The 19,850-nt window shown below is 37.6% G+C and overlaps 1 protein-coding gene across 6 annotated transcripts in view; it reads right to left on the bottom strand.

The window, feature by feature from the left end:
* The window catches only part of SEMA5A (semaphorin 5A), a 322,127-nt gene that overhangs the window by 212,947 nt on the left and 89,330 nt on the right, over nucleotides 1–19,850 (bottom strand). For 5 of the 6 annotated variants that reach the window (XM_048312054.1, XM_048312077.1, XM_048312047.1 and 2 more), the window contains one exon: nucleotides 8,589–8,784. In XM_048312054.1, coding sequence (XP_048168011.1) covers nucleotides 8,589–8,718 — 130 coding nt within the window. In that variant the 5' untranslated portion in view covers nucleotides 8,719–8,784. Of the gene's footprint in view, nucleotides 1–8,588; nucleotides 8,785–10,301; nucleotides 10,377–19,850 lie in introns of those variants that run through there. The other variant, XM_048312084.1, reaches the window with a different exon arrangement.

Raw genomic sequence — 19,850 nt, 5'->3', positions numbered from 1 at the left:
CTGAACCCCCACCTAGATAAAAGTGGTTTCAGTGCTACCAACAGAGTCAAAAACCACTGACTTCACACTTCATCCAGCACAGAGCCCTAATGCTCTTCCCAGGGAGAGCAGCTACTCCTTACAGTTACCAGCTGTGGCCCCTGTGCTGCTGCTGCCAATCTTCCTGAATGTGACGGAGGGACAGACTGACCACGAAAAACATTTGACATCCTTAGTCATGCACTCTCTTCAGAGGGGTTTAATCTTTCACATTTTAACACTTAAATGCTGGCTTCGGCAGCCAGCCAAAGAATTCATTTTGAAGGAAATCATGTCGTATAGTTATGGAAAATCAGTATTTAGTCTCAAGACAGAGTTTTGTAAAGAAATCTGCTCAATTTTAATACATGTATTGTAGGGAGAAGAAACATAAAGCCAACTGCCCACAGACAGTTATGCCCTGGTATTTTTGTTGAAAATTTCTATGCTTCAATTAGCAAGACTTTTTTCTAGAATTGACCATCTTGCAATAATGCATCCTTACTTATGTTGGCATATGAACATACTAAACTTTTTTATTTACATTGTTTCAGCAAAATAAAATTTGTCGATCCTACCAATTCTGCCCAATTTTATGGGCTCATAAAATATTTTCATGTCTGATGATATTTCATGAAAAAACACAAAACTCAGCAAAATAAGACATATTGTAACACAAAGGGTGTGGAGAGCAAAGCCTGACACTAATCTTTCCAAGAGTTTGGAGCCAGGAGATCAAAGAGGAATATACTCCCCACCCCCTCCATTCCCCTACCACAAAAACAAAAAGATGCCCCAAAGCCAAAAAAAAAGAAAGCAACAAGCAAGAAAAAGAAAAGGAAGAACCACAACACTACTATTAACACTTCTCTTTGTAGAACTTACTTTTGTTCTAAAAGGCACTGTTAAACTCCAGGGTTTTGTCACTATTAACAACTACTTTAGTTGATTTACTGTAGAGCTGGCTGTAACATGGTCACCTCCTAATTCTCAGAAATGGTACAAAAGAGTGATAAATCCACCAAAACAAAATCTGAAGTGAGCACTGGAAATGGAAAGACAAGCTTATGACAAGTTAAAGTTTGGTCCAACCTGAATATGACAAATTGTCACGTAGCATCTACCATGCTCAGCTGCACAAAATCAGCTGCTACCCACTGTCCAATAGTCTTGTCAACAGCAGGCAAACACTGCCACAGAAGGAAGACAGGGAAGAAAGCACGTGAAAAATACCCCCACTTTGAAGAAGCACTGGCTATGGTTCTCTATTTCCACCCAATCTATGCAATAAACAGAAAGTGTCTTGATAAGGTTATTTAAGAAACTAAGAAGAAAAAAAAAAAAATTAACTAATGTTTTTCTTCCCCACCTCTTAAGATTTCCTGGAAATTTTAGAGCTCCAAGCAAGGCCCAAGGATGGGCCAGGGTTTCCCCAATCTCTCAGCCAAAGTGAGAAGGCAGCAGAAGGTGACATTCAGTGACAGGCAGTAAGGTGCCATCAAGTGACTGCAACACAGGCCCCATAAAAAACATTGCACAGGATCTGGAAGGGAAGACCACTGGAATGAGTATTTCCAGTAACTGTGTCACTACCAAGTATGAAAACAAAGTTGTCCAGGATCAGATGGCCAGTAACTGCAGTTGTTGACATATTTTCTGAACTAGTAGTCTAGGATACTTAGAATTAGAGAATGGTTTGAGTTGGAAAATATCACTAAGACATCAAGCAACTGTTAACCCAGCACTGCCAGGGTCACCACTAAACCAGCTCCCCAGGGTGCCACGTCTCCATGTGTCTCAAATACATCCAGGGATGGCTACTCCACCACTTCCCTAGGCAACCTGGCTCAACACTCAACAATGCTTTCAATGAAGAAGTTTTTCCTAATATCCAATATAAGCCTTCCCTGACACAACTTGAGGCCATTTCCTCTTGTCCCACCACTTGTTACTTGGGAAAAGAGATCAGCCCACATCTGGCTACAGCTTCCTTTCAGGCAGTTGTAGAGCACGATAAGGTCACACCTGAGCCCCCTTTTCTCCAGTCTTTTCTTATGAAAAAAAATTGAAATTCTATCTGGTGGGGAAAAAAAAATAAAATAGAAAAAAGTCAGAGCAATATTGTGCTCCCTCTTGCTTTAAGCACACACAAAAAAACATGACAGAACTTCATCTGCTTATGAACTCTATTTCTTGATTGCTGATCTGTTTCTTTAACAGATCCCAGTTTGGATGATTTACAACCTTTTAGCAAAAAATGCAGCTCTTTTGAACAAGAAGAAAAAAACCAAAAAGTACCAAAACCCCAGATTTTAATTCCATCTGCCCACTTTGTAGAGCTAGTAGAATGCAGCAAGAGCCTCTCACTCATTTTGCTGCTTTGTTAACAACCAGAGAACTGCACATGCTCTAAACAGCCACATTAGGGCAATAAGGAACAAATCAGCCATGGAAAGGCTCATAGGACATGTTTGCACAGCTCACTAGCCATTGTAGCCACTGATAATTTTATCTTATCAAAAATTACGAAAATTATTAGCATTACATGAAGGTCCAGAACTTGGCTGGGATGCTAAATCAATTTAAATTGATGCTTGCTTAAAAACATGATCACTTTCAGGGTGAAAGAGAAAAGTAGCTGGTATGCAAGTCCTTTCCTTAGAGAATTCAGCCCCTGCCACTTCCTCATTTTTATGGGACTGGGCACCAATGACAGGGGGTGATTTAGGGAAATATAGGGGGATAGTAACCTTCAATCTCTAAAGATATTTTCTTCATTAACAGTAAAGAGTTGAAGGTTGCTATTCCATAGCAGGAGCTTAATCTCCTATACAAAGGTAAAGACAAACATGACTCAATTGAAAAAAAAAAAGTGGAACTGGTCAAGGAATTATTTTTCTCCTTAAGAGGGGCTGGTTCTTGGCAAGGTAGCACAATCAATCTCGTAGCCCTATCATCTAGACAAACCAAAGTTGCAGTATCTAGCAATCAACATTTCTTCACTGATGAATCATCTTCATTTAAGGAAAAACCCAAAAGGTGATAGGGAATGGAAAGCAATACACCTTAATCCCACTGCACTTTCTGGCAGGAGGTCTTTGAAATATATTTATGAAAAACTGGAAAAAGAAGGAAAATGAAGTAAAAACTAAACAGCATAGTAGACTACTATTGAGTTTAAAAGAAAACTTGCAACAAGATTAGGGGAAAGAGAAGAGTACAAACAAAAACAAGTTCATATGCCATTTATCCTTCTTCATTCAGCCCACATATTATTTCCTCTTGGCATATGTTAAGTGCATGCACTCCGTACACAAACCACAGGACAAAATGAGCAGAGCGATGCACTGAGTCTATATTACTTAGACAAACATCAAGTAAGGGAATTCTGTGGTGGTCAGACAATAAGGTTAAAATAATATATTTCTTAGGATTCTCTAACCAAGGAATCAAAAATAACTGTGCTATTTTTTTTTTTCTGGTTAACCTCAAGCTGAAATGAAGGGTTTAAATTCATTTCTTCTATGGATTGAGACATGCTATTTTTAAGCATGTTTATTCAACAGATAACTTTGTTACAGCCCAGTATGTATTTAAATTATCGCTAAATATAGCTTCTAAAATTATGTAAATTGATGGTTTTTTGTTGAGACAGCACAACTTTAAATTCTGATTATTTTATGGGAGCCTAGAAGAATGAGACTTGCCCCAGAGCCAATGTTCTCTGCTGTTCTCTCAGTACCAATTAAGCCAAGTTCACAACTGCACTTTACTTCTGATTAAAAAAGCAACTTTATGCAGGTAAACTGCAGGACAGTCAACACTTAAAATTTCACAGCTGAAACTGGATTTGGGTCAATTTTTTTTCCAGCTCACCCACACACTGCTGAGCAGTTGTGACAGCCCCTTCAGTTCTACCTCAAGGATGGGGTCTGTCTACAGAACGAGTCTTCACCTGAGTTTTGACAGGTCTGGTGTTTCAAGTTCAGCAAATGTGTGTGTCTGGGGAAACAAGCTGCCACTGTAACTACTTTTATTCTTTTTGTTGATTGTTTTCATTTTTGGTATTGTTCTTTTTTTTTAATCTAATAAAATGTCAGGTCCACACAGAGCTACCACGAAGGCTCTGTAGAGCAGGTGGACTATGAAATGCTGGAAATATTTAGACAAACATTACACCAGTCAATTGTTTTGCTTTGGGTTTTTTTGCTTAAGAAGAGTTCAACCTTTATAAAGCATCATTGTGTCTCATAGAGCAAATGTGGTTTTTACAGCCTTTTCTAACTGTTTAGGTTAAACACTACAATTCCTTTACTATAATAAGGGAATGTTTTTTTCCAAGAAGCAGACCATCAGTAATCCCTAATACACTTACAGAGCTAACATTTCATATCTACATGCAAACGAAAGTATATCCAAATAAAATAAAATTTAATAGAAATAAAATTGTAAGACTATTTTTAATGAGTAGCTTATTTAAATCTTTTTTCTCTCTTAACTCTTATGCTATTTCAAGCATAATTTCTTTCTTTTCATATTGTAAACATATGGAAACGTGTGTAAAGATCAAGGATCTTACACTGAGCTCTGTGTATCCATTCTGTAACCTGCACCTTCTTTCCATTCACCCAGTTCTAAGTTACACTTGATTTATAACCCCTTGACTCCAACTACTGGAATTAGTTAGTATAGCTGATGAATTCTTAGTACATGCATATAACATATGCAGACAGATTTTGGGTTTTTTTAACTTTTTTATTAAGACTGCATTTCAAGAGATTAGCACATTTTTGCACATCTAGTGGCAGTCTCCTCCTTAGAGAGAGAGAGAGAGAAAGGAATGTCATAGAGGGACCATGCACCATCAGTTAGTTTCACCACATGAAACACTGAACTGCACACTCCTGGGCTGATCCTGTCAATCCCTCCAATACTTGCAGGTCTATTTTATATAAATAAATATATATAAATTATATAAATCTGTTTTCTGTGATAGTTCCTAACAACTTTAATTTATGAGAAAAGGAAATTTCCAGCTTCCAAGGAAGACACAAAGTGCCTTATTCTAGTTTAAGGAAGCTCTATGACAAGAAATTTTAGAAGTGGCAACATTTTCTGATCTATAGCAGACTTTCATATTTATAGATTCTGGGAGAGCAAAAAGGTGCATTATGCAGTCCTAATATTAATTATGCAGATAAACAAATTGCAACATGGTTATTGCAACTGTGTATGAGAGACATAAAATGAAAGCTTTTAGATCATGTCAAAAATGCTTTCAAAGTGTGTGCATCTCCTGCTACTGCATCTTCTTTTTCCTCTTCCACCACAAACAAAGTACTTGAGTAAAAGTTCTCAACTTTAAATTCTTGCCATTTACTATCAGAAGATATATCACAGTCTTCAACTAAAAACTATTTAGCTGGAAAAATCAGTGCTAGAAATAGTTATATGCATCTCTACACAAGGTAGCTTGACAGAATCATCACCTACGTGAGCAATTTTTGATAGGCAGTGGGAAAGAAAGTAAGCTCTTTCAGGAGATATACTCCTCTTCCATGTTTCACAGTGACAGCTTCTGGGGACTGTTTTGTCTTTTTATTAGGTTTTTTTGCAGCTGTTCATCCATACACTACACCAGACTCTCACCCCAGTAGTTTTATTTAATAGTTTATACTCCATCTACCATACCTCTCAAAGGAAGACAAATCAAATAAGTACATTGCTACTTTGGCATACCAGAAACTACAAAAAAAAAAAAAAAAAAAAAAAAAAAAAAAAAAAAAAAAAAAAAGAAGACTTTGATCAGTCATAAATAAAACAAAAGTGTTGATATCTCTGTAAAGCCTTGGTTGATGTTCAGCATCCCACACAGTATTTAGCTCTGGTGGATCTAATACTGTTAGGTGACTTTACAGAGTAGGGCATTAATGCAGCACTCAAAGGGATTTTAACTGTTACAAATTGATTTCTCAACTCGATGTTGGTCTAGCAGCACTAATAACATCAATAAATACAGAGAGCATTTTCCTATAGGCATTCATGAAGTCAGCAAATGTCAGAGGAAGAATATGGATATCAGCATGATGGCTGGTTGAAACCTGCCAACCCCTATTGCAGGATTCATTCGGAGAGTGCCTTCTCACACACATCTCTCTTCTTACACTCTGATACCCCAAGTAATCCATTCCTAACTTACAGAATCAAAGACAAACCTCTCAGGCACTTTTTCCTGGGGTTTCAAAACTTCTGTTTTCCATTAACTGTCAATCCTGCAACTCCAAGTCAAATGCCATGTGCCCACACCAACTAGGTTACCCAGCTATCACATGCTGTATACTGCATTGCAAATATGTTTCTAGATGTATGTTGTAATAGTTACTAAGGACTCCCAACAGATTATTGTGTGAAGTGTGAACTACAGCTTGTCAGAATATTTTTCAAGACATGTCCGTTCATAAAGGCTACGGTATGTCATGGACATGTACTAATTAATGGTATTTTTACCACAAAGGTCAAGAGGAACTCTGGCATTGAAAATCATACTAGATCTCATAGTAAAAATCTGACCATAAATGTTGCTATATAATTCTATTTCCCACATATATTTACAGCAAAAAGAAATAGGTTTTGTTCAGTAAACTCTAACTGTGACACTACCTTTGGCTATACCAAAAGATGCAACTGGAACAAGATGGCTTCTGTCCCTAAAAAGCCTTAGCATAGTGACTTAGAACTGGAAGAACATCACTAGAAATTAAATATGACAGAGAACAAGAGAAGTCTAGAAGGCAGGATAAGTCTCAATTCAAGAAACTCTCCTAAATAGTGGCTGAATTAGATTCATAAAACGACACATTTTTAATCAACTCAAGAACACAGGACTGGTAATGAGTCTCAATTATTTTCTCTCACAGTTGCATATACAAAACCAAAAAGTACATGCAGTTATCTCTTAGTTTGTGAAACTAAGTGCCATAATTTTAACTGAGCTACTTTAATTACTTTAATTTACAATATTGTGTATGCGTGTTCTGATAAAGAATAGCATTTTAAACTAAATTATACGCACAATATGAATGCTAAGGAAACCAGATATTTCATCAGAATAACTCATACTATTTAGCCCATCAATGAGTGAGTGATAAAGGTCCCTCCTTCACAATACACAGATGGTTTGTTGTTCTGAGTACAGAGTTCATTCTCCAGTGTATTGAAGAACAGGACAGCTGGTACTATTACTATTATTAAACCATTAAAATGCCAGAACAAAACATTTTCTGTAAAAAACACAACACTATTTTCTCTAAGTTTATGAAAAGAATGGAAACAAATCTTTTCTCAATTAAAATTCAATAAATTTTAATTCATTGGAACAAAAAACTTACACATGTGCTTTCTTAGAAAAACAGGAGGAATGCAGTACGTAATAGAATACATCTTAATCCCTACATCCTCATAACTGCAAACTGTTTGGAACTCATTTTAAGTTGTGACACTAATGGAAATATCTCAATTCAAATAAACAAAAAAAAGGTCAGGTAAGTTATTAACTGCCTCAGGTTTTTACAGAAAATATTCTCCAAGTATTCTTCACTTTGTTCCAACTGTTCCTCCACATTCCACCCCAATACTCAAGATGACAAACAACCACATGTATGAAGAGACTGTCCTGGTGAAGGAAGGAACTTGTGGTGCAGCTGCAATGCAAAAAGTCTGTGTGTATCAGGCGTAAGCAGGGACAAGGAGGAATTTAGAAAGACCATGTGGACATGCAGGGATTACATCAGGTTAAACAAAATTCAGTGGGAGTTACAACTTGCATGGAATATCAGGACAAGTGGAACAGCTTCTACTGCTCCAGTAGTAATGGAAGGTTGAACAGGGAAAATATCAGCCTGCTGCTGACTTGGACAGGTAACCTAGCGGCAGCAGACCTGGATGATGCTGAGGGACTCAATATCACAACTAAGGTATCAAAGGCATCTGTTGTTTAGCAGAAGGGGTTCCAGAACTACCAGTTAGAGAGCAAATGTTCAACACCCCTTACTCCACCTGAGCCAGCAACAAGTGGAATAACACAAGGGTTGATCCCGGGACCCATCCTGTTTAACACCTTAATCAAGAAGGGGAGGCAATAGAATGCACTCTCTGTATAGTTTGCAGATAACACCAAATTCAGAGAACCAGTTGATAAGCTTGAGGGTGGAGCTGCCACCCAGAGAGGCCTAGACAGGGTGAAGGAAGGGGACAAGAGTGACTTCATGAAATTAAGAGTACACATGTAGAATTGGGCACTTGGAAAGGAATAACTCCATGCAACAGTACAGGCTGGTTTTAATCACAAAGGAAAATGAGTCACCCACATTTAAGTGATACATTCAGTTACAAATTCTGAACAAGCCTAGTTGTATTTAATTTCCATAGAATACAGCCCAGATTTTTATCTAACAGCACTGAATGCACCTATTTTTCTCATGACATTCCACATTAAAAGCAGAGGTTTCCATGAAGTGATTACACAATCTCCAGCCTAGTCCTGGAAAAGATTTTTGTCACTTACATCTTACCTTTGTATGCAATAATTGGATGCTCAGCTCTGTGGCAGTGGGTATCTTCTGTTGTTGGTTCCAGTATTCCTAACACCCCAAGTCCTGCCAAGAGCAGTGTGAGGAGGCAGCTTCCTTTCATGGTGGTCATGCTGTCCTCCACAGCAGTCACTTCTTTTAACTATCTACTCTTCTTGCACTCATGTGGGAAAAGCACCTGGAGAATTCAAAGAAATTTATTTAAGAACAAGAGCAAACCACAGAAAAAATTAGACAATTCTTGACATTTAAAACACAACAATATTGCTTTCTTTCTGTGTAGCATTTGACTACTCAAAAGTATGCTGTCAGCTGCTCCTCTAATTACTTCACAAACCTATCATCAGTTACCTAATTTAGGAAAATCAATCTATCACCAAGCAGGATTAAAAAACTGATATTCATTACCCCCTCTTTTTTGTTTTGTAACTTGTGGGGAAAAGAATATTCTCCAACATTTTTTATTTTATCCTCTTGGATAGAAAAAACATATCTAAATCATCTTCCCTGTTCACTTGGATCCACTGCTTCTTGCCCTGCTTTCCTCAGAGACGAAGGAGTGCTTTGACTTCTTCCAAGCACAAGGTAGAAAAGGAATTGTACCCTCATGTGAATGACTGCTTTGAGAGAACAACAGCCCTAGGGCATGTATTTTTTGCCTGTCTGTAGAGTTTGGATGTAACACCACAGAAAGGGGTAGGACAAGATTCACCTCAGTGCTTTGACACATATTTCTGCTTTATAGCAGTGAGGGTCACTGGTTCTGACACTGGCTTAGTCCCCATCCATTTGCCAAGACTGATGACAAGGCTCGGAATTGCAGACTCAAATGATGAAGACCCCCTTTTTAGTAAAACTAAGCTACCAATCAACAATGCAATGGTTTTCATTTAGAATCAGAATAAAGCTGAAGTTCAACTCCCTGATCTTTTGAAACATCCAATAACCAGACACCTAAATAAGTAATAGAATATGTACTGTGTCAATATAATTTTAGATCCAACCCAGTTTCTTTAGTTTTATCACTAAAAATGTTCCAAGCAGTAACAACCTCATCATACAACCCAAAAGAAACTTTCACCACTAGCAGCTTTACTGAGTCACACAGGCTTGCATGCTGATAACACGCAGATATGAGACATCACTGCCTTTCATGAGGGAAGACCAGAGATATGAGACAGCTCCATAAAGGCAGAAAAGTCACTCTGCTAAATTATGGAGCAATTTAGGAAAAGAAAATCAGCAATTTTGACTTCTAATACGTTTGATCTCACTGAATTATAGTGTGCTGTTTAATAAGGTGGAAACTTTCTATTTATGTAAAATAAACATCCTAAATGCATAAAACAAAGGGCTGTTCATGCAAGGATACTCCACAATAACAGCAGTGTGTTTCAAAAGCTACACTCAGAAGGCAGGATGGACAGTAAACATTGGTCCCTAACATTACTAGCACCAGCCTTCATAAGAGAAACTGCTCTTCTCTTACCACCTTTTTTTGCCATCTTTAGTTGCCTTCCAGCTTAGACCTGGACACTTCTAACCCTCATTAATTTAAACTAAAATAAATACATCAAAGACATAATACATCTCAGCAGCACATTTAATAGTCAATTTTAGCTTCTCTGCTAAATTTTTTTCAGTCACTGAAAAAAAGGGGAGGAAGCTTCTAGGCAATTAAATTCATAGTCTTACCTTCCTAAGCAGTATCTTATGATGTCATGTACCAGTATGACTGTGGCCCCACAAATTGCTTGTGGCTCACAACAGGCAGTATCTGTTCATAGAAATTCTGGGTAGTGAAGCACATAGTGCATAAAGCACTTGTTCCAATGTTTGATAGTCCATTTTCTGCAAGGTTGATATTTAAATGTATTATGCACTATTCTTACACAAATTCACCCAGTTTATGTGGGTTATAGCATTCCTATTCCTAACTTACAGATCATACAAATACACTACTAACAGCTACTTCTAATTCATATTTCTGTAAGATTACGTTTGTACATTTAGGAAGCAAAATGAAGGTCTAATACCTTCATGAAGGTCTCAAAAGCTGTTTTTCCTTGCACACAGTACAGCAGCAAGTATCCCAACACCTAGGAATATGGTACTTTCATGTTATTAAAAAAAAAAAAAAACACCAAAAAAACACCCTTTTGTTTCTTTTAATTTTGAAAGTCTCAGAAATACTCATAAATGTGTGAATATAATGGAAAGGAATTAAACAAGAATGAAACATTTGTACTGAAATCACAGCTTTCTTTGTCTCCTTGGCTGTAAATGAAGCCCCATGGTCTTTATGTAACCAGGCTTCCATATCGCAGCCAAGTTTCAAAAAAACCCAGCTCTACTCAGAACACAACAAAAAGATAATCCCATTTCTCCAGAAAGAAAGAAAAGCACCACTACTCTTCATCCAAATATTAAATATGTACACAGGTATGGATGCCTTGGTTTTCATTACAAAAAGGATGATTACCTTCATGGGACTAATCATGGTATTAGTAAGGACTAAGATGTAAATGTCAACAGGTCTGATGTCTTGTGCTCTGGAGGTATCGAGAGGACTCCTCCCTGAATTGAAATGTCCCCCCGAACAGAACTCAGTAACAGAAACAAAGGTTCCTTCACACCACCACCTTTCCTTGGTCTCTAAATCCATACAGTATCCTCTTTCCTATCAGACTACTGACATGCCATAGGTGGTCTCTGACACAGTTGTTTACATGTCATAGTCATGCTGTGGAAGAATTTTAGGGCCAAGGACTTTCTTCTGTACTAGCTGAACTCTTCCTCTCACTGCCTGCATCTCACATGGCAAAAACTGAGGCAGGAAGCACTCCTTTCTCTCAATCACAATATCCAAAGACAAGGAGAAAGGAGAAACAAAGAAGTGTGTGAATGCACTTGACAATATATCTCAGAAAAAAACAATAACAGTCTAAATTTTTCTCTACCTCAACCTCTAGCTGTTTAAATGCACTGCACTATTTTATTAAGTCTATTAGTGGTTTTAGATGTATTAATTTAAAAATATTGTTGTAGGGAACTGTGAGGAGACGCTTACTTGCAACAACTGAAAGGAGAGCCTTCAGAGGCCCTAACTGGCAAGAGAACAGTAAATCAAGGCACTAGATAGAAACCTCATCAAAAATTCTTTAAGTCACTGTCCACTTCATTACACAACTGCGTGCATGGAAGGAGAAAGGAATTTGGAGACTGCACCTAATACACTGCTAGAGTAAAAAAATTAAAAATGTTTTTTTTTAAAGATCCCCAAACTAAACAAGCAAAACGAACCAAACAAAACTCCTCCCCCAAGAACCAAAAGACCCACACATCCCCAACCCTGACAAAAAATACAATTAAAGCCCCTCCAAAGAAACAAACACCTTCAGCATATACCCACAGCACGAAGCAATGAACAGACACCTTAGAAAAGACTTCAAAACTGAATCTTTTTCCACAGAACTTATAAGGGCGAGATTGCTCCCTTCTGTACACCCTTGAGTAAGGACCGCTGCACGAGTTCCATTGCTGCCCAAGACAACAGCTGTAAGAGTGAGCCTGTGGAAGCACACTACACAGACCCGAAACACTGCAACAAGTCAGAAGGCTTGAAGCAGACAAAACAATCTTTCCTGAAATCACCTGTTCTCCTTACTGAAAGTGCAGCTTTTGTGCCAAGAAGTGATAGCTAGCCTGAAGCAATAAGACAAGGCAAGACAAGACAAAGCCAAGAGAATCCTAAACACGAAAAGATTAGGCTGGTTTCCCTGATTTCTGTATAATTTTCATATGCAAATCTCTCTCAACAATGACAATAATGGTCAGGTCAAAACTCTTCAAAACATATCCAAATAGTGACACTGACCAGCTTTATAACTATTGCTAAATATTTGGGGAGACTGTATATTGACCTGTTATTTGCATAACTTTTCCAGCAGAGACCTTTATTCAGACTTCAACAAATTGCATTCTACAAGTTTGTAAAACCACCTGAGGATGCAAAATGAAAATAAAGCAGAATAAGCAGTGCTACAATATGCAATTTATTTCAATATATTATTTTATTTCTGTATGTAAACGGTCTTGTGCACTTACTCTATCCCTCATTCCCTTTGTTTTGATCCAGCTTGCCTAGAAAAAACATAAAGACGAATGAGGCCCATCAGGCAAAGGTTATATCTTACAAATGTAGCATTTGGTTTCTCCAACAACAGTATTTGACAAAGAAAAAAACAGCAATTCAAGACTTCTGTTTTAGCCAAGTCAAAAAAAGACACCTATTGCTAAACAGAAAAAGTGTGCACAGCTAAGCAAAAGAAAGCTGCCACACTAGCTGCAGCTGTTCCAAAGAAAAGATGCTTTCAAATAATTATCTTTACTGATTCTGTAAGTGTCAGTTTAAAACTACACTTTTAGTGAAAGACGAAGTGAGCTTATGTCAATATAAGTATACTAACAGCAGTCTGGCACGTTTAAAAGATGCCAATTTCAGGACTGATTCTGAGTACAGGCATTCACAAGCAGGTCTGGGGTTTCTTTACACGCACACCAGTGTTTACTCTTGCAGACACTGCTCTTGTAATTCGTTGCAGGAGACTCATTCCACTTTCCCTGGACACTTTGCTCGACATCTTAGTTTCCAAAATAGTAAAGATTTGAAAAAAAAAATTGCTCATGTGAAGTAACAACTCCAGATAACCTTTTTGCAGTAGCACAAACCTGGAAAAAAAAGTATTGAACTAATGAAACACACTATACATTACATGGGTTCATTAGAACAGAATTATGAATACAAAGAAAGATACTGTCCCATATTGCTACTGCACACACTTTAAAATAGTAATAATTATTTCATCTTTGGTCATGAAAATTTTATGAAAAATACCTAATTTGTCTACTGTATTGCTAGCTGTACCTTTGTTACAATTTATTAAAAGAAGAGAACGCTTCCTGCTGCAAGTGACAAGGAAACAGGGAGAACTGTTGTTTCCTCTTCACCAAAAGAAGGCCACACTGCTGGGTATATAGTAAGCATATAGACAAATCAGGAAAGAGGGTACCAGCACTCATATGCTCATAAAACTGGAGTACATTAATACCTCTACGATGTAGCTCAGTGCCTCTTTCTGTAATTCTTCTTGACTTGTTAAAACCAAACCCCTCAAACTCATACAAAACATTTGAGAGGAAGATTGTTGGAGAAAGGAATATATTAAAAAGACTCTGTCATCACACCTACCAAAAAAAATAGCTAAATTCTAAGGCAATGTGTATGCTCTCAATTCACCAGTAGTGACAAGCCCTGGAGCCCAGAAGGAAAAAAGGTTGGAGGCCAGAAGCAGGCATCAAGAGGGCTCTTCCAAGAAAAAAAAAACAAACCCAAAAACCAACAAAAAACCCACAAAAAACAAACAAACCCCCCCCCCCAAAAAAAAACCAAAACAAAACACCCAAGCAATCTCTTTTACTGTAGCAAATCCTGTTTCCTGTCAAAGGCACAAAAACTCCCAAACCTATACCTCTTTATAGTATAATTACTTCGAAATAGATTCCTTACTCAGTATAGCTTCAGAAAAACAATTTGCCTATCAGTCAGATACACGATTAGATTAGAGCAACAGCTCAAAGATCACCTCACTCAACATCAAGATGAGACTGGAGGCTATAGATCTTCTTCAGTGAAATAATCTAGTTGTACACTATCACGTCTCATCACTGGACCCAGCAATGCAGACTGTTTACTATGCAGCAGAGTAGCATATTCTAATTTGTATTTGCATAAAGTGAGAGTCAGCTTCAATTAAAAAACTGATTACTGAGTTGCTTCAACTTTTAATACTGTCATTCATTTCTGCAGTGGCATGTATTTTAAGTTCTGCAAGAGCCAGACAGCCATCAGCTGTCATTGACTAACGCAGTCAAAAATCAATCCTTGAATTCATAGTGACATTCTGCCAAAAGACTGCTAATATCTGTAGCTGAGGGTGACAACTAATAAAAGAAGAATCTGTCATCAAAGCTAGTTCTCCGGCACTTCTCAAAAAGCTGATACTTGTGATTTGTTCAAAGGAAGCACTGCTTCAAGAACAGTGACCTGAGTGAAGCCAGGAGTTTGTAATAACACCTCGGAACTCAATTATCACATTGTGGGCTTCTCCGCCTCATCAGTGGGGTGTACAGCCAGTGGACCACAGCTTCCTGAGCAAGCACAGGCCAACCCAGCAGGCCCACACAGAAGAGAACGACAGGCAACTTAAGGGTAGGAATAAAGTCAAATCAGCACAGACTAGGCCCAAGTTCCAGCAACATCTCAGCACTTTTTTCAAATCCTTTTTTTTTCTTAGCTATCCATTAGCTCCTCAGCCTTTTTGATATCCTCCCAAGGCACAGACTCCTACTTAAAGTTTCCTTCCACTCATACCTAGTCTCTTGTTCCAGTCATTGGGAGCACCTTTCCCCATGCACTGCTTGGGACGTCCACTGAACTGTGATCCTTAGACTGGCCATCAGAAATGAGGTGATAAAAGGAAGGATTCTCCACCTCAGACCAACTACAAAGCCTGCAAAGTTTTTCTTTTACAAAATATCTTTAATGGAAAAATAAAATGGTAATGATTGTTTTCAAATAAAGGTTTGAAAGGTGGAAGAAAAAAACAGAGGAGGTTTAACAGACAAAGGAAAGGCATGAAATGAAAGAAAATGATCCAGGAAAGGATGGCAGTGTTAGCTAGGGCAGGAAAAGGAAATGGAGAAGGAAGAACTGAAGTGTCAGCTAGGGCAGGAAAAGGAAATGGAGAAGGAAGAACTGTAGCAATTAAGGGATTGACACACATACCCCTGCATTTTATTTTCTCTTTTCTCTCTACGCAACACTTGCCTGCTCCTTTTCCAGTTGGTACTATTACTGACAAACCAAACACATTTTCTTAGGACCCAACAGACTGTCAACACCATCAACAACACAGAACACAAGCTGTTCTGTAGTAGAAACACAGTTTCAAGTGCTGAGAGTAATAGCAGTTCAGAACAGAGTCCATACCACAGGGTCCTGTTCATTTTTAAAAATTAAAGAGTTTCAAAACGGGGTCAGGAAGACCTTCAGAAAAAGGACCCATTGATAGCTATAAAATACCTAGAAACTCCCATTTTGCAGTGTGAAATTCCTGAGCCTGAAACTGCCACTATGTTCTGGAAAAATCCCACTAGCTGATTGCTGCGGTCTTACCCTCTTCCCTGAGCCACGTGCTGTCTGCTCCTGACAAAGACCAGATGCTGGGCTGGATGCCCCTCTGGCCAAGCACAGCCATGTTCCCATTTTCTGCTAAGGTCTGAGTCTTGTACTGCAAGCTTTCCAGTCACAGAAAAAGTGAATTTTGAAATTTCACCAGTGAGAATTAGGAATCTGTGTGAGACCAGAGTCACAACTACAAGTAAAGCTGCGATTTAATTTGCATTAACAGTGTGCTGAAACTTCACTATATAAATACAAATACTCTTAAATTACAAAAAAGTTTCTGTTTTGAAAGCTGTCCAAAAAACTAAACAAAACCCAGAAAAAAAAATGGTTTAGAAACATGGATTGATTGAACTAAAAGCACAAGTTCAGGACTGGAAGGACATCCATGAAACAGAGCAGCAGATGACAATGCACCAAGATAACCATAGGAAAAAATTAGCTTGGAAGAGAGAAGTTGTATCACTTGAGCAGAGGATGAAAAAGATTAAGATTAGAGTTGGATGAAAATTTCTGTCAAATCTTGAAGATGGATAAAAGTAGTTTCAAGCAAAGGCAAGGTTAACAGAAGCAGGTAAAAAAGAGGCAATAAGAAAGTAATTCAAGCTTAGCTGTTGCATTCTATATAAATTGGGAAAAGGCAACAGAGAGATTGGAGTCACATGTGTTGAATAATTAAAAAAGAAGATCATCACACCACAGATTATTGCTGTAGCCATCTGGACACACTTTTTATATTTGTAAACTGTACTGAAAAACATGCCAAAATTTGTACATGGATATAAAGAGAAACCAGAAGGAAGACAGTGATACAGCAATTTCAAATAGCTGTGTTTTTTAAAAAATATATATTCAACTTAAAACAGTTCTCTGTCATTTTGTGTATCACTGTATAAAAGTACTTGATAGTAGCTGGTATTTAGCTTTCATAGAAACTTAATATAATACATTTCAAATGTGAATCACCAATCTAAAGGACAAAATTCTACTGCTGAAACAACACTGTGAGTGGGTATTCTGAACATTATTACTAGGCAAACTTGCAAAATAAAGATTATATTAAAGTAGTTACTACTTTAAGGAACTGCTGGATGAGCTCCAAAGTGTCATGAAATTACTATTGTGACATCCTGCTTCAGTTGGATAATAAAGGCAACTTCATCTTCTTGCAGTGGGTTCAGTGCTGCAGTTCTTTGGTACAGTTTTAAAGGGCAGTGGGTATTAAATAAACACTTCTCAGCAAATGCATGGTGGTCACAGCTAAGACAACCAAACCAGGGGAGGAGAATACACCTTTTATGGAAAATCCACTCAGCCCCATGGCCCCATTTGCAAATGCATTTCAGACTCCCAACTCCTCTCAACTTCCATCTAATTACCAACTTTTGATTTGTTTCTTTCCATCAATAACCAATATATTCTGTCTTCACAGCAACAGCTTAAATGACAGCAAAGTTTAGCAGACTGATATGAAGGACAGGGAGTGGTGAGGCAGCTCAGGCTCCCATCCCACATCACTGCTACAGAACAATTCTGTTCCCCACCTATTCATCTATATGTAGCTTTTCTATCAAAGTAAGTATTTAAAACACCTACTTATTTCACGAAGCTTCTGGATTCTTTCACCAGCTCTTGGATAAGCAATAGTGTATCAAATGGGATAGGTGGCCTGAACCATCCAATGGGTCAGTCTGCACTGATTATAAAAAATGCCTAGAGTATCAGAGAATGACGGAATGGTTTGGGTTGAAAGGGACCTTAAAGATCATCTAGGACCAGCCCTGGTCATGGCGTCCCACAGGCAGAGACACGTCCCACTAGAGCAGATTGCATAAGGGGCAAGCAGGCTACTACTCCACTTTGTTGTTCTTTAACAGTATCACTGCAAAGATGATGATTTAGATATTTTATACATCAACAAAATTTTTACCACACACTTACAAAGATTTAACACACAAATGAAAGCACTATTTAATGTTTCCTCTAATTCCCATGACTATAAGCAAAGGGGGTTCCATCAATTCAAATGACACTCTTCCCTATCAGATCTTGCATATAGATCTCTGATTCAACTAGAACTGCAACAGAAAAACTGGACAACTCCCCTCAGTATCAGTTCTGTCTTCTGAAGATGTTCATCAGAAACACAGGAAACCCTGAAAAGCTATCAGAGTCCTGGAAAGGAGCCAGAAGGAAAAAAAATTATTTCTGCTAGATCTTTCTGAAAGTTCATCCACAGTTTTAGTTATTCACTAAATCCTGAAGTAAGATACAGGTATTTTAAAATTTCTGCGAAATATCAAGTTAATAAATCTTTCCTAAAATAAACCAGGTAAAATTAAAAACAATGGAAGGCACAAAGATTTTCAAAGACCATTCTACAACTAAAACATCCAATCCATCAGAGTTTGCAAAAACAAAAGGCCAGATTCTTTATTACTACAATGCTTATACTCAAGACCCCATGTATTCACATATATAGGTGTTACACATATGAGGAACATCCATGCACATGCCTGAACCTTGTCAGTACAAACTTGCTTATTTTTTATTAGATCCTAAAATATAGCATGACACACACAAAAAAAAAGAAAAAAAAAACAGGGGAAAAAAAAAGAAAAGAAAGAAAAAATCCTTCTAAGGAGAATAAATCATAATTTTATATTCTTCCTCCAACACAACAGTTAAAAATTTCAGTTCTATTTTTAAGTCTGTTTAAAAGTAGTAAAACTTGACTTGACACAATAGAAATCATATACTATCTGGTGTAATGCTCTTGATTAAGCTGTCAAACAACAAATAAGGAAATGTCAAATAACCTAAAGTTAAATGAGGAATGAATGGTTCTTGACATATTTGTTTCAATAAAGGGAAGCCTCTTGTGTGTTTTCTTCAGAGCATGCACTGTGCTGCTCTGTGTATTTGTGTCACAAAAATAATAAAATAAATATACTCTATTTTTTGCAAGTCTGATATATCCTCTTATTTTATTTAGATTACTTAGATTTCTATGTTTTATCTAATTCTTAATGATGACGCCCTTTTTAGTGATTTCCATTTACAAGCTTTCAGGAAAAAAATCTATTCCATAAAATTATTTCACAAATTAACAATGTTGTGAAAATCCAATTTGTTTAGTGACATCTATCCCAATGGTTTCCCAGTGGCTGACAGCTTTCATCAGTCAAAGACTAAATTACATGAAGTGTCACTGATGTCTCCATCATATCCAAAATCACTTCAGTAGCTTTGTAGCCATCCTTTCTCATTTATCACTTTGGAATCTTATAAGCATACAGTATGTACGCACAGATTGCATACATTGAAACATAGCTCTGACTGCTCCTTTTGAGGAATCTACACTTCAGAGACCAAATGTGTCAAGGTCACCTTGAGCTCATAAATAGAAACACATAGGATGATTACGTCTTTGCTGAGATTTTTCTAACAGTAAAGGCACAGATTCAGCTTTCTTGGGCTGCTTAGCTTGTATTTTCAAGAACCCCCACAGCTGATTAAAGGGAAACTTCCTGACCATCCCTTCATTTTACGCCAAGGCTGGATAACGTGTAGTCTCTAAGATCCTTAGCTAGTGCTGCCTGAGGCCACCAGGAAAACATATGAATATATTTTTGGGTGTGTTTTATGTATACAGCACACCCAAAAACCATACAGGACAGCCTGCACCCCTTTTTGTGCTCCTCTATGTCCATCCAGCCTTCCAGTCTTGTAGACCTCAGTTCCTCTCATTTTCGAGGTAAAAAAAGATTCTGTCATCAGCAGAAGAGGGGATTCATTTAAACACAAATAACATGCTAAAACACTACCTTTCCTTTCCTGTATTTGCTTTTATTTCTTTTCTTCACCTGACAGTGGTACTAAAAATGCTCTTACAATATTAAGATCTCACAGTCTTCATCTCTTCTCCTCTTCTGTAATCCTTTTGCAGTTATATTCTTTCTCCTTTATTTACTAAGTCTCTGCTTTAATGTCATTTG

Source organism: Corvus hawaiiensis, chromosome 1, assembly GCF_020740725.1.
Source record: "Corvus hawaiiensis isolate bCorHaw1 chromosome 1, bCorHaw1.pri.cur, whole genome shotgun sequence".
Lineage (NCBI taxonomy): Eukaryota > Metazoa > Chordata > Aves > Passeriformes > Corvidae > Corvus > Corvus hawaiiensis.
This window is presented reverse-complemented; position numbering and strand designations above follow the sequence as displayed.